Genomic DNA, 20,244 nt, shown 5'->3' with positions numbered 1-20,244 from the left:
TTCACCCCCTAATTTAGTAAGCGGGTCTGAGAGCCCTGTATTAAAGCTATAGTTACAATACGCAGGCAATGTTCAGCCACTGCTCTGCCCCATAAAGAATTTTCAATGTGTTTCCACCTATTAATCTTTGAAATACTCTCTCGTCCCCTTGCAAAGAATGGCAGTGCCACTCTAATAGAATTTCAAATAGAAAACCCTTTCCTTGTGAACAAAGCCTTTCTCACAAAGAGATTTTCAGAGACACAGCTGGGTAGCCCAGCAGTGAACATGGGAAGCTGACCTTCAGGCTTCTCGGATCTTTCATTTCTCTTCCATGCTATTCCTCTATCCCTGACACTCAGAACCATCCAACAAGGTAACCGTGAGTCGGTAAAACTAGTGCAAAATAAAGTCCACAAGTATCTCTCTAGTTAATACAAATGTCTGCCAATTTCAATGTAAAAAAAAGAGAGGGGTGTGTGTGTGTGTGTGTGTGTGTGTGTGTGTGTGTGTGTGTAATGTGCACGTATGTAGTTATGCCTGCTGCTGTATATGTGTGAAGGCCAGAGGGGCTCACTGGGCATCCAGCTCTATCACTCTCCACTTACTCCTTTGAGACAGTGTCTCCCTGAACCTGGAGCCAGGCTTGTTCGAAACAACACTAAAATCCTGATGCCAGGATCCCAAACCAGAAGCACTGGTACACTGTGGGCCTCCAGCAAACAATCTCATCTCTACCATCACCATGCTCAACACAGCCGATGCCAGCTGCATTGTTCGCCTACCATAATGTGATCCACATTCTGCAGAGCAGATACCCAGAGCTTCTATGAGGAGCAAATGGAAGAAGATATGAAGGCAGGAGTTACATGAGACCCTAACCAAATACTAAAGAAAGACGAAACATTTCTTCACAAAATGGCAAGTGGAGGGAGGCTGGCTTTCACCTTTCTACCAGACAGAAGATACTAACAATGTCTGCAAACAGTGGAGAGCTTCAAAGGAACAAAGAACACTTTCCTGTCCTGCCCTTTACCTTTTGATTTGATTTTGTCAACTGTCACCAAATTTGATGGCCTCATCTTGAAAAGTATAAACTCAGAAAAACGCCCCAGGTGGAATATATCAGTGGCTCCATCCTCTTCAAATTTCACGATAACTGAATGCAACTATGTCTATGAAATTCACCAACTGTCTATCAGTTCTAACTAATGCTACAAAGCTTACATGTGCTAACAGCATGGTGGAAAACTGGGAAGAAGAGTGTAACAAACTAAAGGGATTTTTTCCCCAAATTTAGACATGTCTCTTTTCTAGGTGTCAGGAAATCTTCCGGCACATCAGTATCTCTAAGACTGGGTTGGGGAGACGCTCAGTTGGTAAAGTGCTTGCCTTGCAAGCACAAGGACCAGAGCTCGATTCCCTTGTAGAAACCAGGGCACAGTGAAGCGTTCTTGTAATCTAGCACCTTGAAGGTGGATCCCGGTCAATCTAGCCTACTTGAAGGCAAGTGAGAAACCCTATTTCAAATAACAAAATAAACAGTGCCTGAGGGTAACACCAAGGCTGTCCTCTGGTCTCTACATACCAGCACACATATACACATGCACAGCCCCCTCCCTTCCACTGCTCCCATGTTTAAAGGCTGGCCCTAGGCAGCTATCATCCAATCAGGAAGTACTGCTGGTGTTTCAGAATAGCTGCCTCAGCACATCCCATCCCACATCAATCATTAACTAACTGGATTTGAAACCGAGTAAAACAAGAAAAAGCATTAACTTGTCAGGAGCAGAAAGCATACTATGCTGACATTCTAAATATTAACTATGGCTTAACACCTGACTTACTCAAGCAAAGAGGAATATAAACTCTCATCTTCACAACTTGTTATAAAAATGTTCTTAAGCCAGGCAGCGGTGGTGCACGCCTTTAATCCCAGCACTCGGGAGGCAGAGCCAGGCAGATCTCTGTGAGTTCGAGGCCAGCCTGGTCTACAGAGCAAGATCCAGGACAGGCACCAAAACCACAGAGAAACCCTGTCTCAAAAAACCAGATAGATAGATAGATGGATAGATAAATAGATAAGAAAAATAAAAATGTTCTTATAACTTGTATTGAACTCTATGAAAATGATTCTAACCAATTCAACTCCCAAACTCCAGTTAAGTAATTTTCAGAATTTATAATATTTGTAGCATTTTGTATTTTGTAGCATTTGTATCACAAAAAAGGTATCATAAGAAAGAAATTCTATTTTTAAAACAGTGGTAGAGCACCCACCTGGTGTGTATGAATCCATGAGGCTCTGGGTTCTATCTGCAGCACCCATGAAGCGGCCACAGAGATAGTGGCCCACCTAGCTAGAGAAGCAGGATTCACAGCACCGGAGACCCTGGCTACCCATGCTCCCCACCTTGCAGCATACTGTACCCGACTTCCTAAGGCAAAATATTGAAGTAACTGTCCTATCTCAGTTCAATGACTCACACAAAAATAAAACACTGAAGAGGGGAAAAAAAAAAATCTGTTCTACAGGGCAGTGAGATGGCTCAGCAGGTACAGCACTTCCCGTGTAAACCTGGCGAATTGAGTTCAATGCCCAGAGCCCAGAATGGAAGGAAGGAATCAATTCCCAAAAGCTGTCTCTAACATCCAATGTCTCATCACACACATAAAACAAATTAAATTCTGATATTAAAATGACTGTTAAACTGGACAGGTTTGATTACTAATAGAAATGTTGATAGATCTTTAACTCAAGGATTGAAAGTGGACCATGGGCTAGGTGTGGTGGCACATACTTATAATCCAGTAACTTGGGAAGTTGAGACAGGAGGATCATGACTTTAAAAACCATCCTGGAGTACACAGTGGCACCATCTCAAGAAATAAAAACGTGTGCGCGTGCGTGCGTGCGTGCGTGCGTGCGTGTTGGAGGAGAGGACTGCTGGATACACAGCTCAGTCATAGAACATTTTTCTAGTACACACCAGATTCTAGGATTCATCCCCAGCATCAACCTGGCCCCCCAAAAAAGAATGAACATCAAGGAACCAGTGCTGTAGTGCTATATCCAATGTTCATAGGGAAAATGATCAGTGACAGGTAAGCCTGTGAGAGGATTCCTCTCTTCCTACATGGTTGACAACAAACAAATTGCTTTGCTGATCTGCTGGTGTCACACCCTGCAAGGCAGATTTCAAGCAAGGTTAGCTGCTTTCCAGAAAACAATGCCAGTGGGGGCCCCAGCCTTGCACAAAGTGCTTCAAAGCAATTTTGTAGTGCTCGCTAGAAGTGACAGGGCTATCACTCTTATTTGGCAATGATTTTATTATAAGCTAGGATCACAGTGAATCTATTTGCCTTTACAGGTTTTCTGTTACTGTTTAATGTACTGTCAGTACAATTTAGATTTCATCTATTTATACTCATTTGAGTCTTCCTTGTGATTGTACAGCAAATGGAACGTATTTGTATTCAACAGAGTTAATGACAATTAAATGTAATTTGCAGTTTCCAATTTTGTAAAGCAACTGTTCCATAGTTTAAAAAATAAAATAAAATAAAATCAAACTACAAAATTTCCCATACCAATCATTCTTTTGTACTTTTTAAAATGATTTATTTGTAATAATGATTTATTTATTTTTACTTTATGTGCATTCATGTTTTGCCTGCATGCCTTTCTGTATAAGGGTGTCAGACCCCTGGAGCTGGACAGTTGTGAGCCGTCATGTGGGTGCCGGAAAATGAACCTGTGTCCTCTGGAAGAGCAGTCAGTGCTCTTAACCACTGAGCCATTGCTCCAGCCCCTCTTTGGTACTTTTTAAGCACCTACCTACATCATAGTTCCTTACACAATGAATAGAAATATAATATTCCATCACATTTAAATATTTGCCTCCAACACCCCACAACCTTAACTACAGGTCAAGGGCAGGAAAGTAGAAGTCTTACTGTCAGAATGGACAGACAGATCCTGTAACATTACACTTGTTTCAAGCTAGCAAAATTGAAAATTAAATTTTTCTGCCTATCTTTTTACTTACTATTAGACAATTTTTCTTATCTATTTCAAATAATCACAATGTCAAGATTAGATCAAATTTATTAGAAGCAGGATATGCCATATAGATTTGGACATAAACAAAACACTCAGCTCATAGTAATGCACGCTGAACTGAATTGTTTTCAGATTTAACAGAAATTTACTTCTGTTTTATGCACAGAGACCACCATCCCACAAGTGACCCTTCTTGAATGATTAGACTTTCACCTAAGCATCCTCACAGTTGTGTAAAAGAAATATATCAGATCAACATTTGCTATCCAGACTATAACCACCAGCATCACAGAATGAAAAAATGCAGTTCTTAAAAGAACAGAGGCGTGGTGGCACATGCTTTTAACCCCAGTACCCAAGAGACAGAGGCAGGCAGATTTCTGTGAGTCTCAGGCCAGACTGGCCTACATAGAAAGTTCCTATCAGCCAGGCTAACATTCAGAAAGTCTCTCTCTCAAAAGGGAAAAAAAAAAAAAAAGATAGGAAGGAATGAAGGAAGGGAGGAAGTGGGGAAGGAAGGGAAAAGAAAGGGAAAAAAGAAAGAAAAAGAAAAAAAAAAACAGAAGAAATGCACAGATGTTCTTCCTTGGCTGGCCTGGAATCTCAACTGCTGGGTCATCAGCCCTGATAGACCAGTGCTCCTGTTGCTGTTCACATCAGGTGTCGGTCCTTCCTACACAATCCTGGCCAAGTTCCAGGATCCAAGACTGCAAGTCTGCTTCTACCCACCATCAGGCTCTAACAGTTTGCTGAAAGCCCATTACTAACATGTCACTTTATTAAAATGAGTGAATTTCTCCCCAGAAAATGAGGAGTGGGAAGCAAGAATTTTGCCTACCTTTATAACCTTCTCCACCATACTTCGAAAACAAAAAAACAAAAAACAAAACAAAACAAAAAATCACCTTTGGAGTTCGAGGCCAGCCTGGGCTACCAAGTGAGTTCCAGGAAAGGCGCAAAGCTACACAGAGAAACCCTGTCTCGAAAAACCAAAAAAAAAAAAAAAAAAAAAAAAAAAAAAAAAAAAAAAAAAATCACCTTTGTAAAGTCATACACAAAGGCTGTGCTCTTCTTTTATGAGCTGATTATAAAGGTGCTGTTGATAGCCCAGCTGACACTGAAATCATTGCAGTGAGCGTCCAGTTGAATTATTTGCTATAATTTATATAAAGTTCTAAGGGCAATGAAATCTGTTCCCTAACTCTAAGCCTCTCTCTTGCTCCCTTACAACAATGCTGTTTCCAGCTACAGTTGTTGTATGGTTGGTTTTGTTGTTTCTGTTTCTGAGCCAAGTACTATATATACAGGTATTTAAGAGTAATTTAAAGGATAGGCATGGTGGCGCACGCCTTTAATCTTAGCACTCGGGAGGTGGAGGCAGGCGGATCTCTGTGAGTTCGAGGCTAGCCTGGTCTACAAATCAAGTTTCAGAAAAGCTAGGACTGTTACACAGAGAAACTCTGTCTCAAAAAACAAACCCAAAAACAAAAACAAAAACAAAAAAAACAACAACAACAAAAAAGTAATTTAAAACCTAGTCATTTTTACATAACTGAACAAATACTCAGACCTCAGGTTTCCAATCAGGTTTCCAATGAGCATTTTCAGCCCACAATGGACTACAAGTACTCTGAAGTATCTGGAGAAAATATTACATGTAGACAATGACTTCCATTCTCTGTCTCCTTGAGATGTCACACGCAGTAACAGCTCTATAACATCTACAACATACTCAGGCTAAAATATAAGACAGCAGGGGTTATCTTATATGCTAATCTGCCATCCACCTGCCACTTTTATAATCTAAATTAGTAGAGAATTGAATAAGGTCAAAGTAGTGAAATACCTAAATGCTCCTAATTCCTAAAGGAGATGGAAGATTTCATTTACTGTTTGAGCCACTGACAGCTCTTGCAGGCGCGCCCCACCCCCTCCCTCGCCAAACTATAGTCAACACTCTTCAACGAAGAAGTGCAGCTGCTGTGGGCCACTATGAAACTTAATGAGAGCTTTGCTTTTGCAATCTGAAACTCAGAAAAGCCATGTTTTGAACATCTGCTGAGACAGAATAAATCAGAATTTAGAGAAAAAAAATTAAGACTTCTCCATTTTAAACAAAGTGTTAAAAAGCAAGTAAGAACCAAGTCTTATCAAGATTACATTTTTAAAGCCCTGAACCCTTATGGTGCCTCATACCTCTAATACCAAGACTCAAGAGGCTGAGGCAGAAGAATTACTGTGAGTTCCAGGCCAGCCTGGCCTACAGACTGAGAGCCTGCCAACACACACATACACACACACACACACACACACACACACACACACACACACACACTAATAATAATTAATTATAATAACAATAATAATAATAATAATAAAGTAAACATTAAGGACTAGAGATGGCTCAGTGCTGTGGAATAATCCTTTTGTACACTGTAAAGATGTGTTGTTCTCAATGTTAATTAAAAAAAAAAAAACTGACTGGCCAATAATAGCTAGACCAGATTTTCAGGGCAGAGAGAACACTAGGAAGAAGAAAGGTGGAGTCAAGAGGTCGTAAGAAGCCACAGAAGTAGCAGAACATGCCATGCTGAAAAAAGATACCACCATGTGGCAGAGCATAGGTAAGACATATGGGTTAATTTAAGTTGTAACAGCTAGTTAGTAACAAGTCTAAGCTATCATACAAGCATTTAAAATTAAGTCTCTGTGAGGTTATTAAGGAGCCAGTGGTCCCGATGAAAAACTTCGCCTAAGAGCACTGGCTTGCTCCTGCAGAGGACTCAGGTTCAATTCCCAGCACACTCAATGGCAGCTCACAACTGTAATTCCTGTTCCAGGGGATCTAACACCCTCACCCAGACATAGATGCAGGCAAAACACCAATGTATATAAAATACAAACAAATTTTTAAAAAGTAAACATTAAAACTGAATATAGTAAGTCAGTAAGAAACAGAATCATAAACTTGGGAACATTTACACTGTTCCTATAAGAGCTGGAAAGAATGGAGTGAATAAAAATAGAAATGTAGCTCAGATGGTAGAGTGCCTGCCTCCCAGGCATGAAGCCCTGGGTATGATCCCCAGTACCACATAAAACCAAATGTGGTGGCACACACCAGGAATCCCAGCATTCAGGAAGAGGCAAGAGACTCAGAAACTCACAGTCATCCTCAGCTACATAAAGAGTTCAAATATCAGCCTGGGCTTCATGAAACTGTCTCAGAATGAAGAAAAAGAAATTAAAGAGACTTCCTTTGACAAGTTTATAATTTAATGGAAGAACCAGAAATGGAAAAACTGGTTATGTCTCAGTAATTCAGCTGTACTTGTTAGTCTCTGCAGCAGACTGCTGGTGAACACACAGCTCATTCTTCTCTACCCTCAGTAGCAGAGCATGCTGTTAGCTGGGTAGAGGGCCTCTTCTCAGGCTCCCACATAGCGAGCTGAGTTGCTCATAGGGCTAAGTTCAGGCCACAGAATATAAGCTGACCTATACAACACCAATTTCCGGGAACAGAATCTTGGAAAGGGATGTCAGCTCTTCCTATCCTTCCAAGGAGCTTGAAAGCCAATGTATTAATAGGAATCTCAGATGGAGAAGAACCACAGCCACACACAGTGGAGTAACCAACTGAAGACACGGGCCAGCTGACAATCTCCAACAGAAAATCAACCCAGTAACTTCAGTGCTTCACTCAGATATTTTTAAATTACTATTAAATGGGGTACAATATTTAAATTAGTCAAGAATAGCATCCAGAACACAATTTTGTGAAAACGTGCTGGACTTTTTAAGTTTAAGAGAAACCTAGGAACAGATGATCCTCCCAGAAAGGGCATTTAAAAAAATAGAACATTGGCCTGGCGGTCGTGGTGCACACCTTTGATCCCAGCACTCAGGAGGCAGAGGCAGGTGAATCTCTATGAGTTGGAGGCCTGGTCTACAGAGTGATTTCCAGGACAGCTGGGCTACACAAAGAAACACTGTATCCAAAAAAAAAAAAAAAACCTAAAACAAAAACCATGAAGCCAGGTGTGGTGGCATACACCTTTAATGCCAGCACTCCAAAGATAGGTGGATCTTTGAGTCTGAGGCCAGCCTAGCAACAAAGCAAGTTCTAGGACAGCCAGGACTACACAGGGAAACCCTGTCTTGGGAAAAAAAAAAAAAAAAAAAAAACAGGGAGCCCAGGGTTAAAATGACAAAGTATCAAAGTAGTGACTGGACAGCACAAACCATTTATTACCTTCTGCCAGGATTTAGGACCAGCCTCCAGAGGAAGATGAAACCAGATGGAACCAGATACAGCAAAGTTGACAACTCCTTCCTCGAAAAGATCCCAGCTAAGTCAAGTTCCCAGAGTCCACCCCGAAGGTTCGTAAGCAGCAATCATGGGTGACAATTTCTCCTATCCATGGGCTAGCACAGGTGCTGACTTGAACCACTGTCCTCCCTTGTCCACTTCTGTATGAATCAGTTCCAAGAGGGAATTCATAGACGTACCCTTCTAGGAAAGCACAGGGACTACTGATGGGAAATTACTGGATACTATTTATTAATTCAATGTACTTGGTAAAGTGACTTCAGAAGTTTAGTAATTTTCATGTATTTTAAAACTTTCCCTCAGAAGAGCAAAGTAATAACTTGCCTTTAATGGTTTTATGATAGTAAAACGACCTACTAAAAAAAAAAATAATAAATTTCTTAAAAATCCACTATCAATTTTATGCTAAAATGTAGAAACAGTCATTTTCTTAAATGTTTCCAGCATTTAGGATATTTAGATATCTCCAAGACAAAATTTATTCACAAAAGCATTTGCTATGGAATGTTTAAATGTTTCACAAAAGAAAAAAAAAATCACTCTTGTTGAGGTACATTTTAAGGAAACTCAACAAACATAATAAACACACCCTTCCAGTTTTAAATTCATAGACAATATTTTTAACTTTGTAAAGTCTAATTTTCTCAGCTGGCAGAGCTGGCAGAGTACACAGAAGACAATACCTGGAAAGACGACAGCACATGGGTCAATACCAAATTCAAGCCAGTCTCTGTCAAGAGCAGAGCCAAATTCCTGCATTTCAATTTCAATTACGTTATCCAACTCAAATACCACCATGCCGATCCAAATCAAAATTGTTTCCTATGAAAGTTTTTTTTTTTTACAAAACTGACAGTGTATGACAGATTAAACAAGTCTTTCAGCAATTTCCTCAGCTACCACAAAGCACAGCATTAATGTATAACTATAATAAAGGGAACATTTAACAATTAACTGAGCCAACAAAAGCTGAACCTCCAGAGCTTAGGAGTTCAAACTCTTGTTCAGTAAGCAAAGGGGCAGAGGATTTTACACAACTGCATGAGATTTCAGTCCAATTAGACACTAAGTAGATACAAATCTCCTTCTATGATTGGGGTGCTGTCTGTCACAGAGCAGGAGACTGATCTGACTAGCCAACATGTAGATCCTAACAAAAGAACCCCAGTGTCCTCTGCATGCTAAGGATCTGATGGTTCCATTTGCTGCCTTTTTTTTTTTTTTTTTCTGAGACAGGGTTTCTCTGTGTAGTTTTGGTGCCTGTCCTGGATCTCGCTCTGTAAACCAGGCTGGCCTGGAACTCACAGAGATCCACCTGCCTCTGCCTCTCGAGTGCTGGAATTAAAGGGGTGTGCCACCACCTGGCCCATTTGCTGCTTTTTAACTATTATCATATTATATATAGTTCACTTCAAAATCCCAAGCCAGGAAACTGGAGAGATTGCCCATCAGTTCAGAGCACTGGCTGTTCTTGCAGAGGACCCCGGTTTTATTCCCAGCACCCATATGGCAGGCAGCTCATAGATGTCTGTAGTCCCAGTTCCAGGGAATCTTATGGCCTCTTATGGCCTCCAAGGGCACTACACTCACCTGGCACAGGTATATGCATGCAGGGAAAACACTCTTACCCAGAAAATTAAAAGTAAACATAAATCTTTAAAAAACAAAACCAAGCTGGGCGGTGGTGGCACACACCTTTAATCCCAGCACTTGGGAGGCAGAGCCAGGTGGATCTCTGTGAGTTCCAGGCCAGCCTGGTCTACAGAGCGAGATCCAGGACAGGCTCCAAAACTACACAGAGAAACCCTGTCTCAAAAAAACAAAACAAAACAAAACAAAAAACCAAAACCAAGTTTCAAGACATGAAATGATAGCTTCCTGTTTTCTTTAAAAAAAAAAAAAAAAAAAAAAATCCAGCTCTGTGGTAGGTATATCCCTTTTAAAAAATGGTGACATGTGAGGAAATACCAGAATGCAGGAAGTGGAGATGGGCGATCAGAAGTCTGAAGTAAGCCTACTGAGCCTAGGTAACATAGCAGGAGGGGTGGGGGGTGGGGTGGGGGTTTGCCCCCACCACCACCACCTGGAATCCATTTTGTTTTGCTTTGGTTCTGCTGAAATCCTACTTGGCTACATGCAAATGGCAAACACACTGGGATGCTGATCCTTGTTGGCTCTCAAGATAATAAACCCACTGTCTACTTGAACATTAATGGAAGGAAGGCTGGGAAACAATGGCTCAGACCAGTGATTCTCAAAACTTAACATGAACTTAAATCATCTGAGAATTTCATCAAGTAAAATACTGATACTGATTCAGTCCACCAGGATTGGTTTCTTCCCCTCCTACCCCCAGACAGGGTTTCTCTGTGTAGTTTTGGTGCCTGTCTTGGATCTCAGAGATCCACCTGGCTCTGCCTCCAGGGAGCTGGGATTAAAGGCGTGCACCACCGTGCCTGACCAGCACTTTAAGAACTGAGCCCCTGAGATAGGCAGTCACTTGACTTTCCTTATGAAATCAAAATTTACATGGCTATTTCAAATTTTCTGCCATTTCTCCTTTTAATTTTAACTTTAAATTGCAGTTTTCCTTATTTCATTTACCCTTATAGATAAAAGTCATTTTTAATTCCTAATCCACACTAAAAGAAATATTGTGAAATTTCAGTAGAAACAGAAGAAATAAAAGTTAATTAATGTGATCTACAACTAAATGTACATTAAAATGTGATTAAGAATAGGAAATGGGGCCAGTAAGATGGCCAAGCAGGCTTTAAAAACTTGTTTACGTGTGAAAACTTGAGTTAGACCCCTGGGACTATGGGAAGGATAGAACTGTTTCCCAAGAGTTGTCCTCCAACCTCTACACACGTCATATGACACATGAGCCTCCTCCAATAATAGCAATAATAATAAATTAAAAAACAAAACAAAACAAACAAATGGATTCCCCCCAACAGTTCTAAAGACACAGCTGCAAGATGAATCTGGATCACTCAAACATGGGTCTCCCTAACAAGAAAGCTAGCTCTTCCTGCCTGCCCACCCCTATCGATATATTTAGGTCCTGACCCCCAGGTACCACAGAAGGTGGATTTAAGATCAGAGTAGCTGCAGATGTAATGAGTTAAGATGATGGGAGTGGGGCATGTCCAATATGCATGGTATCCTTATAAAAGGGAGGAGTATGGACAGACTCCAAAACATGCAGACAGGATTGAGGCTTAGAACAGCTTCTTCCTAGTTCCTTCAGGGGAACATGGCCACGCCAAGCTCACCAATCTTGGGCTTCTAGCCTCCACATTTTGGAGCCTGTTGTTTAAACCATTCAGTGCTTTGCTACTGAAAGCCTAGTAAACCACATTACCTCTATGATTTCTCCCAAGATCTATAGTAGAGGGAGGTGCTGCATACTTGTAATCCCAGAAGCAGTGAATAATAGTCTTACGGAGATGAAGGGTGGCAAGCATTTCATTGAAGTACTCAATACATATAGAAAAGGATAAGGATAATAAAATTTCAAAGAGTGGACAAATTCATGTAAGCACCACTAACAAAACAATGCATGGTCAGAAGCCGGGGGGCTCCTCTCATGCCAAGCCATGTACCATACATAGCCCACAACCTACCTCTCTCCTGACCTCAGAGATTACTTGGGCCTCTTTTGAAATGTTGCATTAAAAGAATCATACACTACTATACTTTTGTATTCATTTAACTTCCTAAAGTTTTGTAGTTTTTTTGGTTTGGTTTTGGATGGTTTGTTTTGTTTTTTGTTTTTGTTTTTTGAGACAGGGTTTCTCTATCCTGGAACTTACTCTGTAGACCAGGCTGGCCTAGAACTCACAGAGATTCCCCTTGAACTAAAGGCATGAGCCAGCACCACCCGGCCTTGTTTTGTTATTCAAATGGACCTCATTTGGATTACTCCCAGTTTAATTCCATTTGCATCAAGAGAAATTACACATCTCTGTTGTGGGATATTTTGATCATACTCTGACACTCAGGAAACTGCCAATAAAGTTTACCTTCAATCAGAGGGCAGAGCTAGCTACTAGCTGACCAAAATTAGCCACAGAGATTTTGGAGGACCCAGGCCATACAGAGAGCCACAGGAAGTAACAGGGAGGTGCTCAGAAAGGTGCTCAGCCCTTGTGGATTGAGGAAGGGGAGAGAGAGGAGGTCATTGGTCACTTCTCCATCACACTTTTCTGATCAATCAGGTTTTTACCCCATCTGACTGTAGAATATTATTTTAAGATGTGTTACATTTGTTTATGCTGTGGAACATTTGTTTAATGATGCAAAGATGTGTTGCATTCTCGTATGTTGCATTTGTTTAACTATGTGAAACTGTGTTACTGTGCCTGTGTAAAACACCTAATGGTCTAATAAAGAGATGAACAGCCAACAGCAAGTAAGAAGAAAGGAAGACGGGGCTGGCAGGAAGAGAGAATAAATAGAAGGAAAAATCTGGGAGGAAAAAGAAGCATGAAAGAACAAGGAGAGGAGGATGCTAGGGGCCAGGCACCCAACCACACAGCCAGCCAGAATAAGAGTGAAAGTAAGATATATGGGCTGGAGAGATGGCTTCGCAGTTAAGAGCACTGGCTATTCTTCCAGGTGACCCGGGTTCAATTCCCAGCACCCACATGGCAGCTCACAGCTGTCTGTAACTCCAAGATCAGACACCCTCACACAGACATACATGCAGGCAAAACACCAATTCACATAAAACAAAAATAAATTATAAAAAAAAGAAAGAAAGAAAGAAAGAAAGATATACATAAATAAGAAAAGTGAAAAAGCCCAGAGAAAAAAATTCGTAGCAGGAATAATTTAAGTTTAGAAAAGCTTGCTAGAAACAAGCCAAGTAAGAACAAGTCTCCGTGTGTGATTTATTTAGGAGCTAGGTGGCAGGCCTCCCCAAAGAGCAGAAACAACCAACATCTGACTCCTAAGTTTTTATTGATAAAAGAACAATCAGATAAATGTTTCACATCTCAATCCTAAAATACAAGTAAACAAAATTATTACTAAGTTTTATAAGGAATATAGATACACACACACATGCAAATATCTATTAAGGAAATGTGACAAGCCTGGGAATGCAAAGCCAACGCCACTGAGCTAGTAAAAGGCTAAGGACTAAGATAAGGACGGCTACAGTGTCCTACTGGACAAAAGTGACATGGGCAGTGGTATTAACAAGAGTTCACTGAACTCCTAAAGACAGAACGAAAGTGACTCCTGAGATGAAGAACAAATGCAAAAATAGTTCTATACAGGACAATGCACAAACTTAAATCTTAACAAATTCTAAGTGACACCCAATTCACTTCTAATAACCTGAACAGAGAACTGGCCCCTTGGGGCAAGGAACGAAACAGCCTCTCCTCAAAGTGCCACTGTAGAACTCATCTGTGGTTCGTTGGTTCGTTAGTTGGCTGGCTGGCTGGCTGGCTGGCTGGTTGGCTTGTTGAGACAGCGTCTCACTATGTAGTCCTAGCTGCTCCGGAATTCACAGAGATTCACTTGCCTCTGCTTCCCAAGTCCTGAGATTAAAGGCATGTGCCACCACCTCCCAGCTACAGGGCTCTTTCCTAATAACACTTTGGGAGATACCTAAATTCAAATTTTTCCACATATTACAGTCCATTTAAAGATCTGTCGAAAACTACCGATCCCTAGAAGACCTCTCTTGGAATATTCTCTAAAGGTCCTAAATGTCTGAGAGTCAACTAAGGAGAGAGGCACCATGCCTATATTTCCAGTGCTTAAAATGAAGGCAAGAGGATCAAGAATCATCCTCAACCACACAGAAACAATTCAAAGCCAGGCTGGACTACATAAGAATGTCTTCAAAAACAAGAAGGGAGAAAAGGACAAATATGCACAGTAGCACATGCCCTAGGGCCCAGATGCTCAAGAGATTGAGACAGGATAGTCACAAGTTCAAGTCTTGTTCAGGGACTCAGTAGGACTCTGACTTGAAACTACAATTTTTTAAAAAGAGCTCAGACTGTAGCTCAGTAGTAGAGTAAAAGACCCCAAGTTCAATTCCCTCTACAAAGACAACACAGAACAGAGACAGAGACATTGAGACACCAGGAAGGAAAGGCAGAGGCAGCAGTGGGGGGGCAGGGTGTGATATGAATGTCCATCTGGGAATCTAGTCATAGAAACCTACTCTTGACTTTTTGGTTTTGAAAATGAACCCGAAGAATGGGCAATATTTAGCAAACGTCCCCTTAGAAATTATTTGGGGAAGGCAGCTAAGTCGTTTAGCTTTATTTTTTTTTTTTAATAAAGATTGATTTATTTATTATGTATACAGTGTTCTGCCTGCATGTACGCCTGCTGGCCAGAAGAGGGCACCAGATCTCATTACAGATGGTTGTGAGCCACCATGTGGTTTCTGGGATTTGAACTCTGGACCTCTGGAAGAACAGCCAGTGCTCTTAACTGCTGAGCCATCTCTCCAGCCCCAGTCATTTAGCTTTAAATATTAGCTTCCAGACCACTTAACAGAAGCCACTCAGGTTCAAAAGCAGGTCACAGGCAAGCACATACTCACTGTGCCTAGTAGAGCACAATCACAGTATCTCCAAACCATTCAGGCACTCTAGTCAGCTCTGTGCGTTAACTAATTCTGCATCTGTGACTCCAAGCACCGATCAAAAATAATTAGAAGCTGGGCATGGTGGTACACTAGACCAGTCTGGTCTACAGAGCAAGTTCCAGGACAGCCAGGGCTACACTAGAGAAAAAGAACTGTGTCAGTCATATCACACCGACAACACAACGACAGAACAGCATTTCTATCCCACTAAGAATCTGGAGTGACCTGTCAATAACTGCAGAGTATGAGATGTATGCACAGGTTACGCTCAATGCTACACATTTTTATACAAGAGACTGGAGGGGCTGGGGATATGGACCAGCAGTAGAGCACTTGCTTAGCATGTGTGAAACCTTGTGTTGAATCCTCAGCACTATGAAAAAAAGAAAAGAGAAAGTGACTTGAGCATCCATAGATGTAGGCACTTGAGGGAGGGTATAAACAACACTCCCAAAGTACTTTAGAAGAGCCAGCTGTTCTGTAAATGAGCCCTAATGATCTTCTCTCACATTTATTTGAGACTATCAAGGAGGGGAACTTCTGTCAAGCTATAAAGGTGGCCACCATTTGCCTAACACATTTCCTCCAAGTTAGTTTCCTTAGAGAGATAGCAGCAAAGATTGTCACAGTCCATAAATAGCAGAGATAGGTACTATTCAGTATCAGAGGTTTTCTTGGCTGTAGGACTTCTCAGAGTTAACTAATTATCACTCGGGAGGGGACAGTCTGAGCAGCATTTCCCATTAGCACCTGACTCCTAACGAACTGAAATGTCCCTAGTGACACAAAAGGGAGATTCCATATTATGTGTGATGAGCGGGGCTGGCATTTGACACTGCACACCACAGCTGGCAATGACTCCAACAGTGCATCCCCATCAACACACTCAACTGCTGTTTCTAGAAAAGGAGAACAGTATAACTTCTAACTGTGAATGATAATCGACTCTAATACATTATTCCTTTCTCTCGATTTACAACCATATGGGCCGCCCAGCACTGTGACCCACATCTGTAGTCCCTGCTTTCAGGAGCAGATGAGAGATCACAGGTTTAAGACCACAGGGTTGGTGACAGGGTGCTTTCCAAGTTAGTCAATGCTTACCAGACCCTGTCTCCTAAAACCGAACAAAAGCAAAAAGACGCAAGAAAACACAAAAAAAACACCCTAAGTTAAACAGGTCCTCAGTGAACGAGTGGTAATGGTCTGGAAGACTGGGCTGTAGTGGGTAGCTGGTGCAGCTTTGACCTGGAAGTACTATCCCCACTGAGGCTTTGGTAACTGTCAAACCTACAAGGCGGGGCCAAGACAGGAGCCCTTAAGACCAGAGATCCTGATGGGCCAGCTCTTTTGGTTCCTGGATCCAGGACGCTGGAGGTAGACTGAGCAGAGTTTTCCAGAGAACACTGCTGGACTGCACTACACCTTTCCTGGACCCTGTAACCTATCCCTTTACTTGTAAGTTACCCCACAAAATAAACCTCCCCTTTTAACTATGTGGAGTTGCCTTAATACTACAACCAATACTGGGCAGCTGAGACATCCTTGTGGCCCATTATGGAGCCTGAATCAAAGAGAAGCACACACACCATTGGAACCTGCATGGGTCGAATGCTCGCCAGCAGATCCACAAGTCCTTTAAATGCCTCATCACTGACAATTCCGTGTCACACTATGGTGATATTTTATTTGTACTGAAATGTGATTTTATTCGTATGTTAATAAATAAAGTTGCCTGGGGGTCAGAGCTATTAGCAAGCCATAGCGAAAGCTGGGCGTTGGTGGTGCACGCCTTTAATCCCAGCACTTGGTAGGCAGAGCTAGGTAGATCTCTGTGTGTTCAAGGATACAGCCAGCATGGAGACACACGCCTTTAATCTCAATACCAACCATAAAAGACCTGGAGGTCTGTACAGACAGGCAGTGACAAGGCAGTCATGTGGTTGGGTTTACAACCAATGAGAAGGCAGAACAGAAAGTCTTTATAAAGACAGACCCACAGGAAGTAGCTCTCTTTCAGAGAGGTAGGACCACCTCGAGAGGAAGGGTAAGGTTTTTAGCTCTTAGCTCTGACCTCTTGGCTTTCTTCTTTGCATTGGTTCTGTGTTTCTTATTGAATAAGACAGTTACTTCTACATCACACACCTCTTTTCTCAACTGTCAACCAAGGAAATTATAGTTGTAAATATGACTTTGTCTAGTATTATTTTCTGAAAAATCAAAACCAAATCCTATATGGCTCCCTCAAAATGTGAAACTTTATACAAATAAATTCAGAAGCTGAGTTCTCAGTGAAATGACTGTGCTAGGTTAATGACATAGTAGCATCCTTTAATCCCGTTGTTGGAAAAACTTCAACCTGGGTGAGACTCCAGTGTGTTATTACTTTCCATGAAATTCTTCTCATGGCTTAGCAGTGTTAATAATTCAATAAAAATGATCTATGATAGTTCTACCAGCTTCTGTAAGAAAGCGGCGCGCCGGTGGGGGGGGGGGGGGGGGGGGTTGATGAGAGACGACCTCTCTCTGGTTGGTTGGTTGGTAGGTTTCTGAAACAGACAGGGTCTCAAAAGACTAGTCGAACTCATGGTGAATTGCCCAATGAGCACAGGCTTTGCTGGTGTCCGTGGCTTCTGTATCCCTTTAATGTATCCCTCTTATCTACAGGCTGGTCTGACTCTCCCTGAGCAAAGCCATAAAGTTCAGTGCACTGATGGCCAGATTACATCTACTGCAAGGAATACAGAACACAGGAACTCAGTTGCCGCCCTGTTGCCACTGACTGGTGAGCGGCTCACTATCTTGGTAAAGGTTTACCTGGGAGTGATAAATTTGCACTGAAGGCCATTTAAAGAAATCTCTTTTCAGCTGGGAGTTAGTGGTGTATACCTTTAGCCCAGCACTTGGGAGGGAAAGACAGGTTGCTCTCTGAATTTGAGGCTAGCCTAGTCTACAGTGAATTCCAAGACAGCCAGTGATAAGTAATGAGACCTTATCTCGAAAAGTAAAAAAAAAAAAAAAAAAAAAAAAAAAAACAAAAAAACCAAAAACAAAAACATACACAAACCAAAAACCTCTCTCCAATTGCTGGTCTGGTCAATTCTACTTCAACATAGAATATCTTGTTCCCCAGAATCATAAGGTACCTGTCTCTGCTATATATGTATTCTTTCTGCAAGCCTAATTTAGAGGGGGGGAGGGGGGAGAAGAGGAAGAAGAAGAAGAGGAGGAAAAACCATTACGTGTATAACTGAGTGAGAGAGCAAACATCAGGAGGAAGCAAGGGCATCCAGAAACACACAAGCCAGACAGGGGCCAGGTCCGGGAGAACACAAGCACAGAAGCTGGCAAACATACTCAAAGGGGCTCCATGTTCACTGACTTGATTTTGCTACCTCAACTACTGTCTACTCTTCTGGACTCCAGGTCTTCCTAACAACAAAGGAGGTCTCTTTCTATCTCTCCCCCAGCCCTGTGCAGTCGCCACTGCTCTGCTCTTACCTCCTGGTCTGTAGACGATGTCATCCTCGGTGATGTAAGATGTTATCTCCCCAGTGTCCGTCCTCTCGTAGCGGGACTTTTTTTTGGGCGGTTTCTTCTTGTTCTTCTTTGTGGACTCCTCTGTGGTGGCACTGTTGTTGTCATTGTCTTCGTCCTCGCTGTGATCGCTCTCAGCATAATTTTTGGCTCCACCTTCCAAAGTACAGCTCCTTCGAGGCCTGGCATTCTCACTCTCTCTGGCTTTGTCTCTTTTCTCTCTCTCTCGGTCCCTGTCCCGGTCCCGGTCCTTCTCTTTGTCTTTGTCTTTATCTTTGTCAGCTGTCATGATTCGCCACGTGCCTTCTTCTGTCCTCTCACGGCTAGGCCTCCGTGAAAGGTAGACAGTAAGCCTGGGCTTCAGTCTTCTGAATTTCTCACTCAATTCAAGGGAAAATCCAACCACTCCAACAACCCCAACGGTTCAAAAATGCTAGGAGGAAGAAGAAAAAAAGAGAGGGTGTCAAATTGGTTTCTACTTGATGTTTGAATGTTTCCTCTTATAACATACTGATTTTGTAAAATCAGAGCTGGGCCAGGCAGTGGTGGTGTACACCCATAATCCCAGCACTCAGGAGGCAGGGGTAGGTGGATCTCTGAGTTCAAGTCTGCCTGGTCTACAGCGTGAGCTCCAGAACAGGCAAGGGCATACAGAGAAACCCTGTCTCAAAACAAAGAAGCTGGAGAGAAGGCTCAACAGTTAGAAGCACTTGCTGCTCTGCCAGAGGATCAGTGCTAGGTTCCCAGTTCTCAGCATTCACATGGCAGCTTCCAACTGCCTGGACTCCAGTTCCAAAAGGATCTCATGCTGCTCCAAAGGTGTTGAATGCATGTGGTGTACATATACAGATAAAGGAAAATGCTGACAGACCTAAAATAAAAACAAAAATCTTTTATTCGTTTACTTATTTACTTTTATATGTATATGTATATATGTATGCCTGCATGAGTTTATGTATACCACTTGCATGAAGGAACCCACAGAGATCAGAACAGGGTATTGAATCCCCTGGAACTGGAGTTAAAGGCAGTTGTGAGAAGTCATTAAATCTTAAGAAGCCATTAAATCTTAAAAAAATAAAATTTTTAAAAGAAAACCACTCTTCATGCTTCCAATATAAAAACATCTCACAGGGCACAGTGGAAAACTCAGACCAGTGACATATAATTTCACACACACGTCTGAGCCTTGCCAGCTCACAGTGTGGCATTTACTGCCTAACTAAAAATAAAGACTGCTCAATGGTGAGCGTAAACTAAACTTCCTGTACACTCACTGTTTTTTACCTTTTTTAAGGAAAAAGTAAAGTATGTCCCAGTTAGCAACATATAATGGGAATAACTGTACAAAATTAACTTTAATCCCAACATTTAAAAGGAAGGAATCTGTAGTACAAATTACTTCTGTATAAAAAGAATAATTTGCACAGGTATGGGAAACGTCGCAGGAGTCTTCTGAAGACCGTCTCCACCTCCAAATTTCCAAAGCTCCTTTCAGGAATAAAACAGTATCTGATTGACAATCTCAAAACCAAGAGCTTTTAATTAGCTTAGTTATAACTCACACATCTTCTCAGCCAACCATTCTAGCTATGTTCTGGGAGATTTAAAAAAAAGAAAAGAAGAAGAAAAAAGAAAAAGAAAAGCTGTATTATGTCTGTCATAAGGAAACTAGCAAATTCCAATCTCCAGCTTTAAGGACTATTAGGTGGT

At 41.7% G+C, this 20,244-nt stretch overlaps 1 protein-coding gene across 5 annotated transcripts in view; it reads right to left on the bottom strand.

The window, feature by feature from the left end:
- Nucleotides 1–20,244, bottom strand: part of Rere (arginine-glutamic acid dipeptide repeats) — a 359,917-nt gene that overhangs the window by 209,202 nt on the left and 130,471 nt on the right. For all 5 annotated transcript variants that reach the window (XM_059255429.1, XM_059255433.1, XM_059255430.1 and 2 more), the window contains exon 2: nt 18,496–18,964. In XM_059255429.1, coding sequence (XP_059111412.1) covers nt 18,496–18,820 — 325 coding nt within the window. In that variant the 5' untranslated portion in view covers nt 18,821–18,964. The remainder of the gene's footprint in view (nt 1–18,495; nt 18,965–20,244) is intronic.

This window comes from Peromyscus eremicus, chromosome 2, assembly GCF_949786415.1.
Source record: "Peromyscus eremicus chromosome 2, PerEre_H2_v1, whole genome shotgun sequence".
NCBI lineage: Eukaryota > Metazoa > Chordata > Mammalia > Rodentia > Cricetidae > Peromyscus > Peromyscus eremicus.
This window is presented reverse-complemented; position numbering and strand designations above follow the sequence as displayed.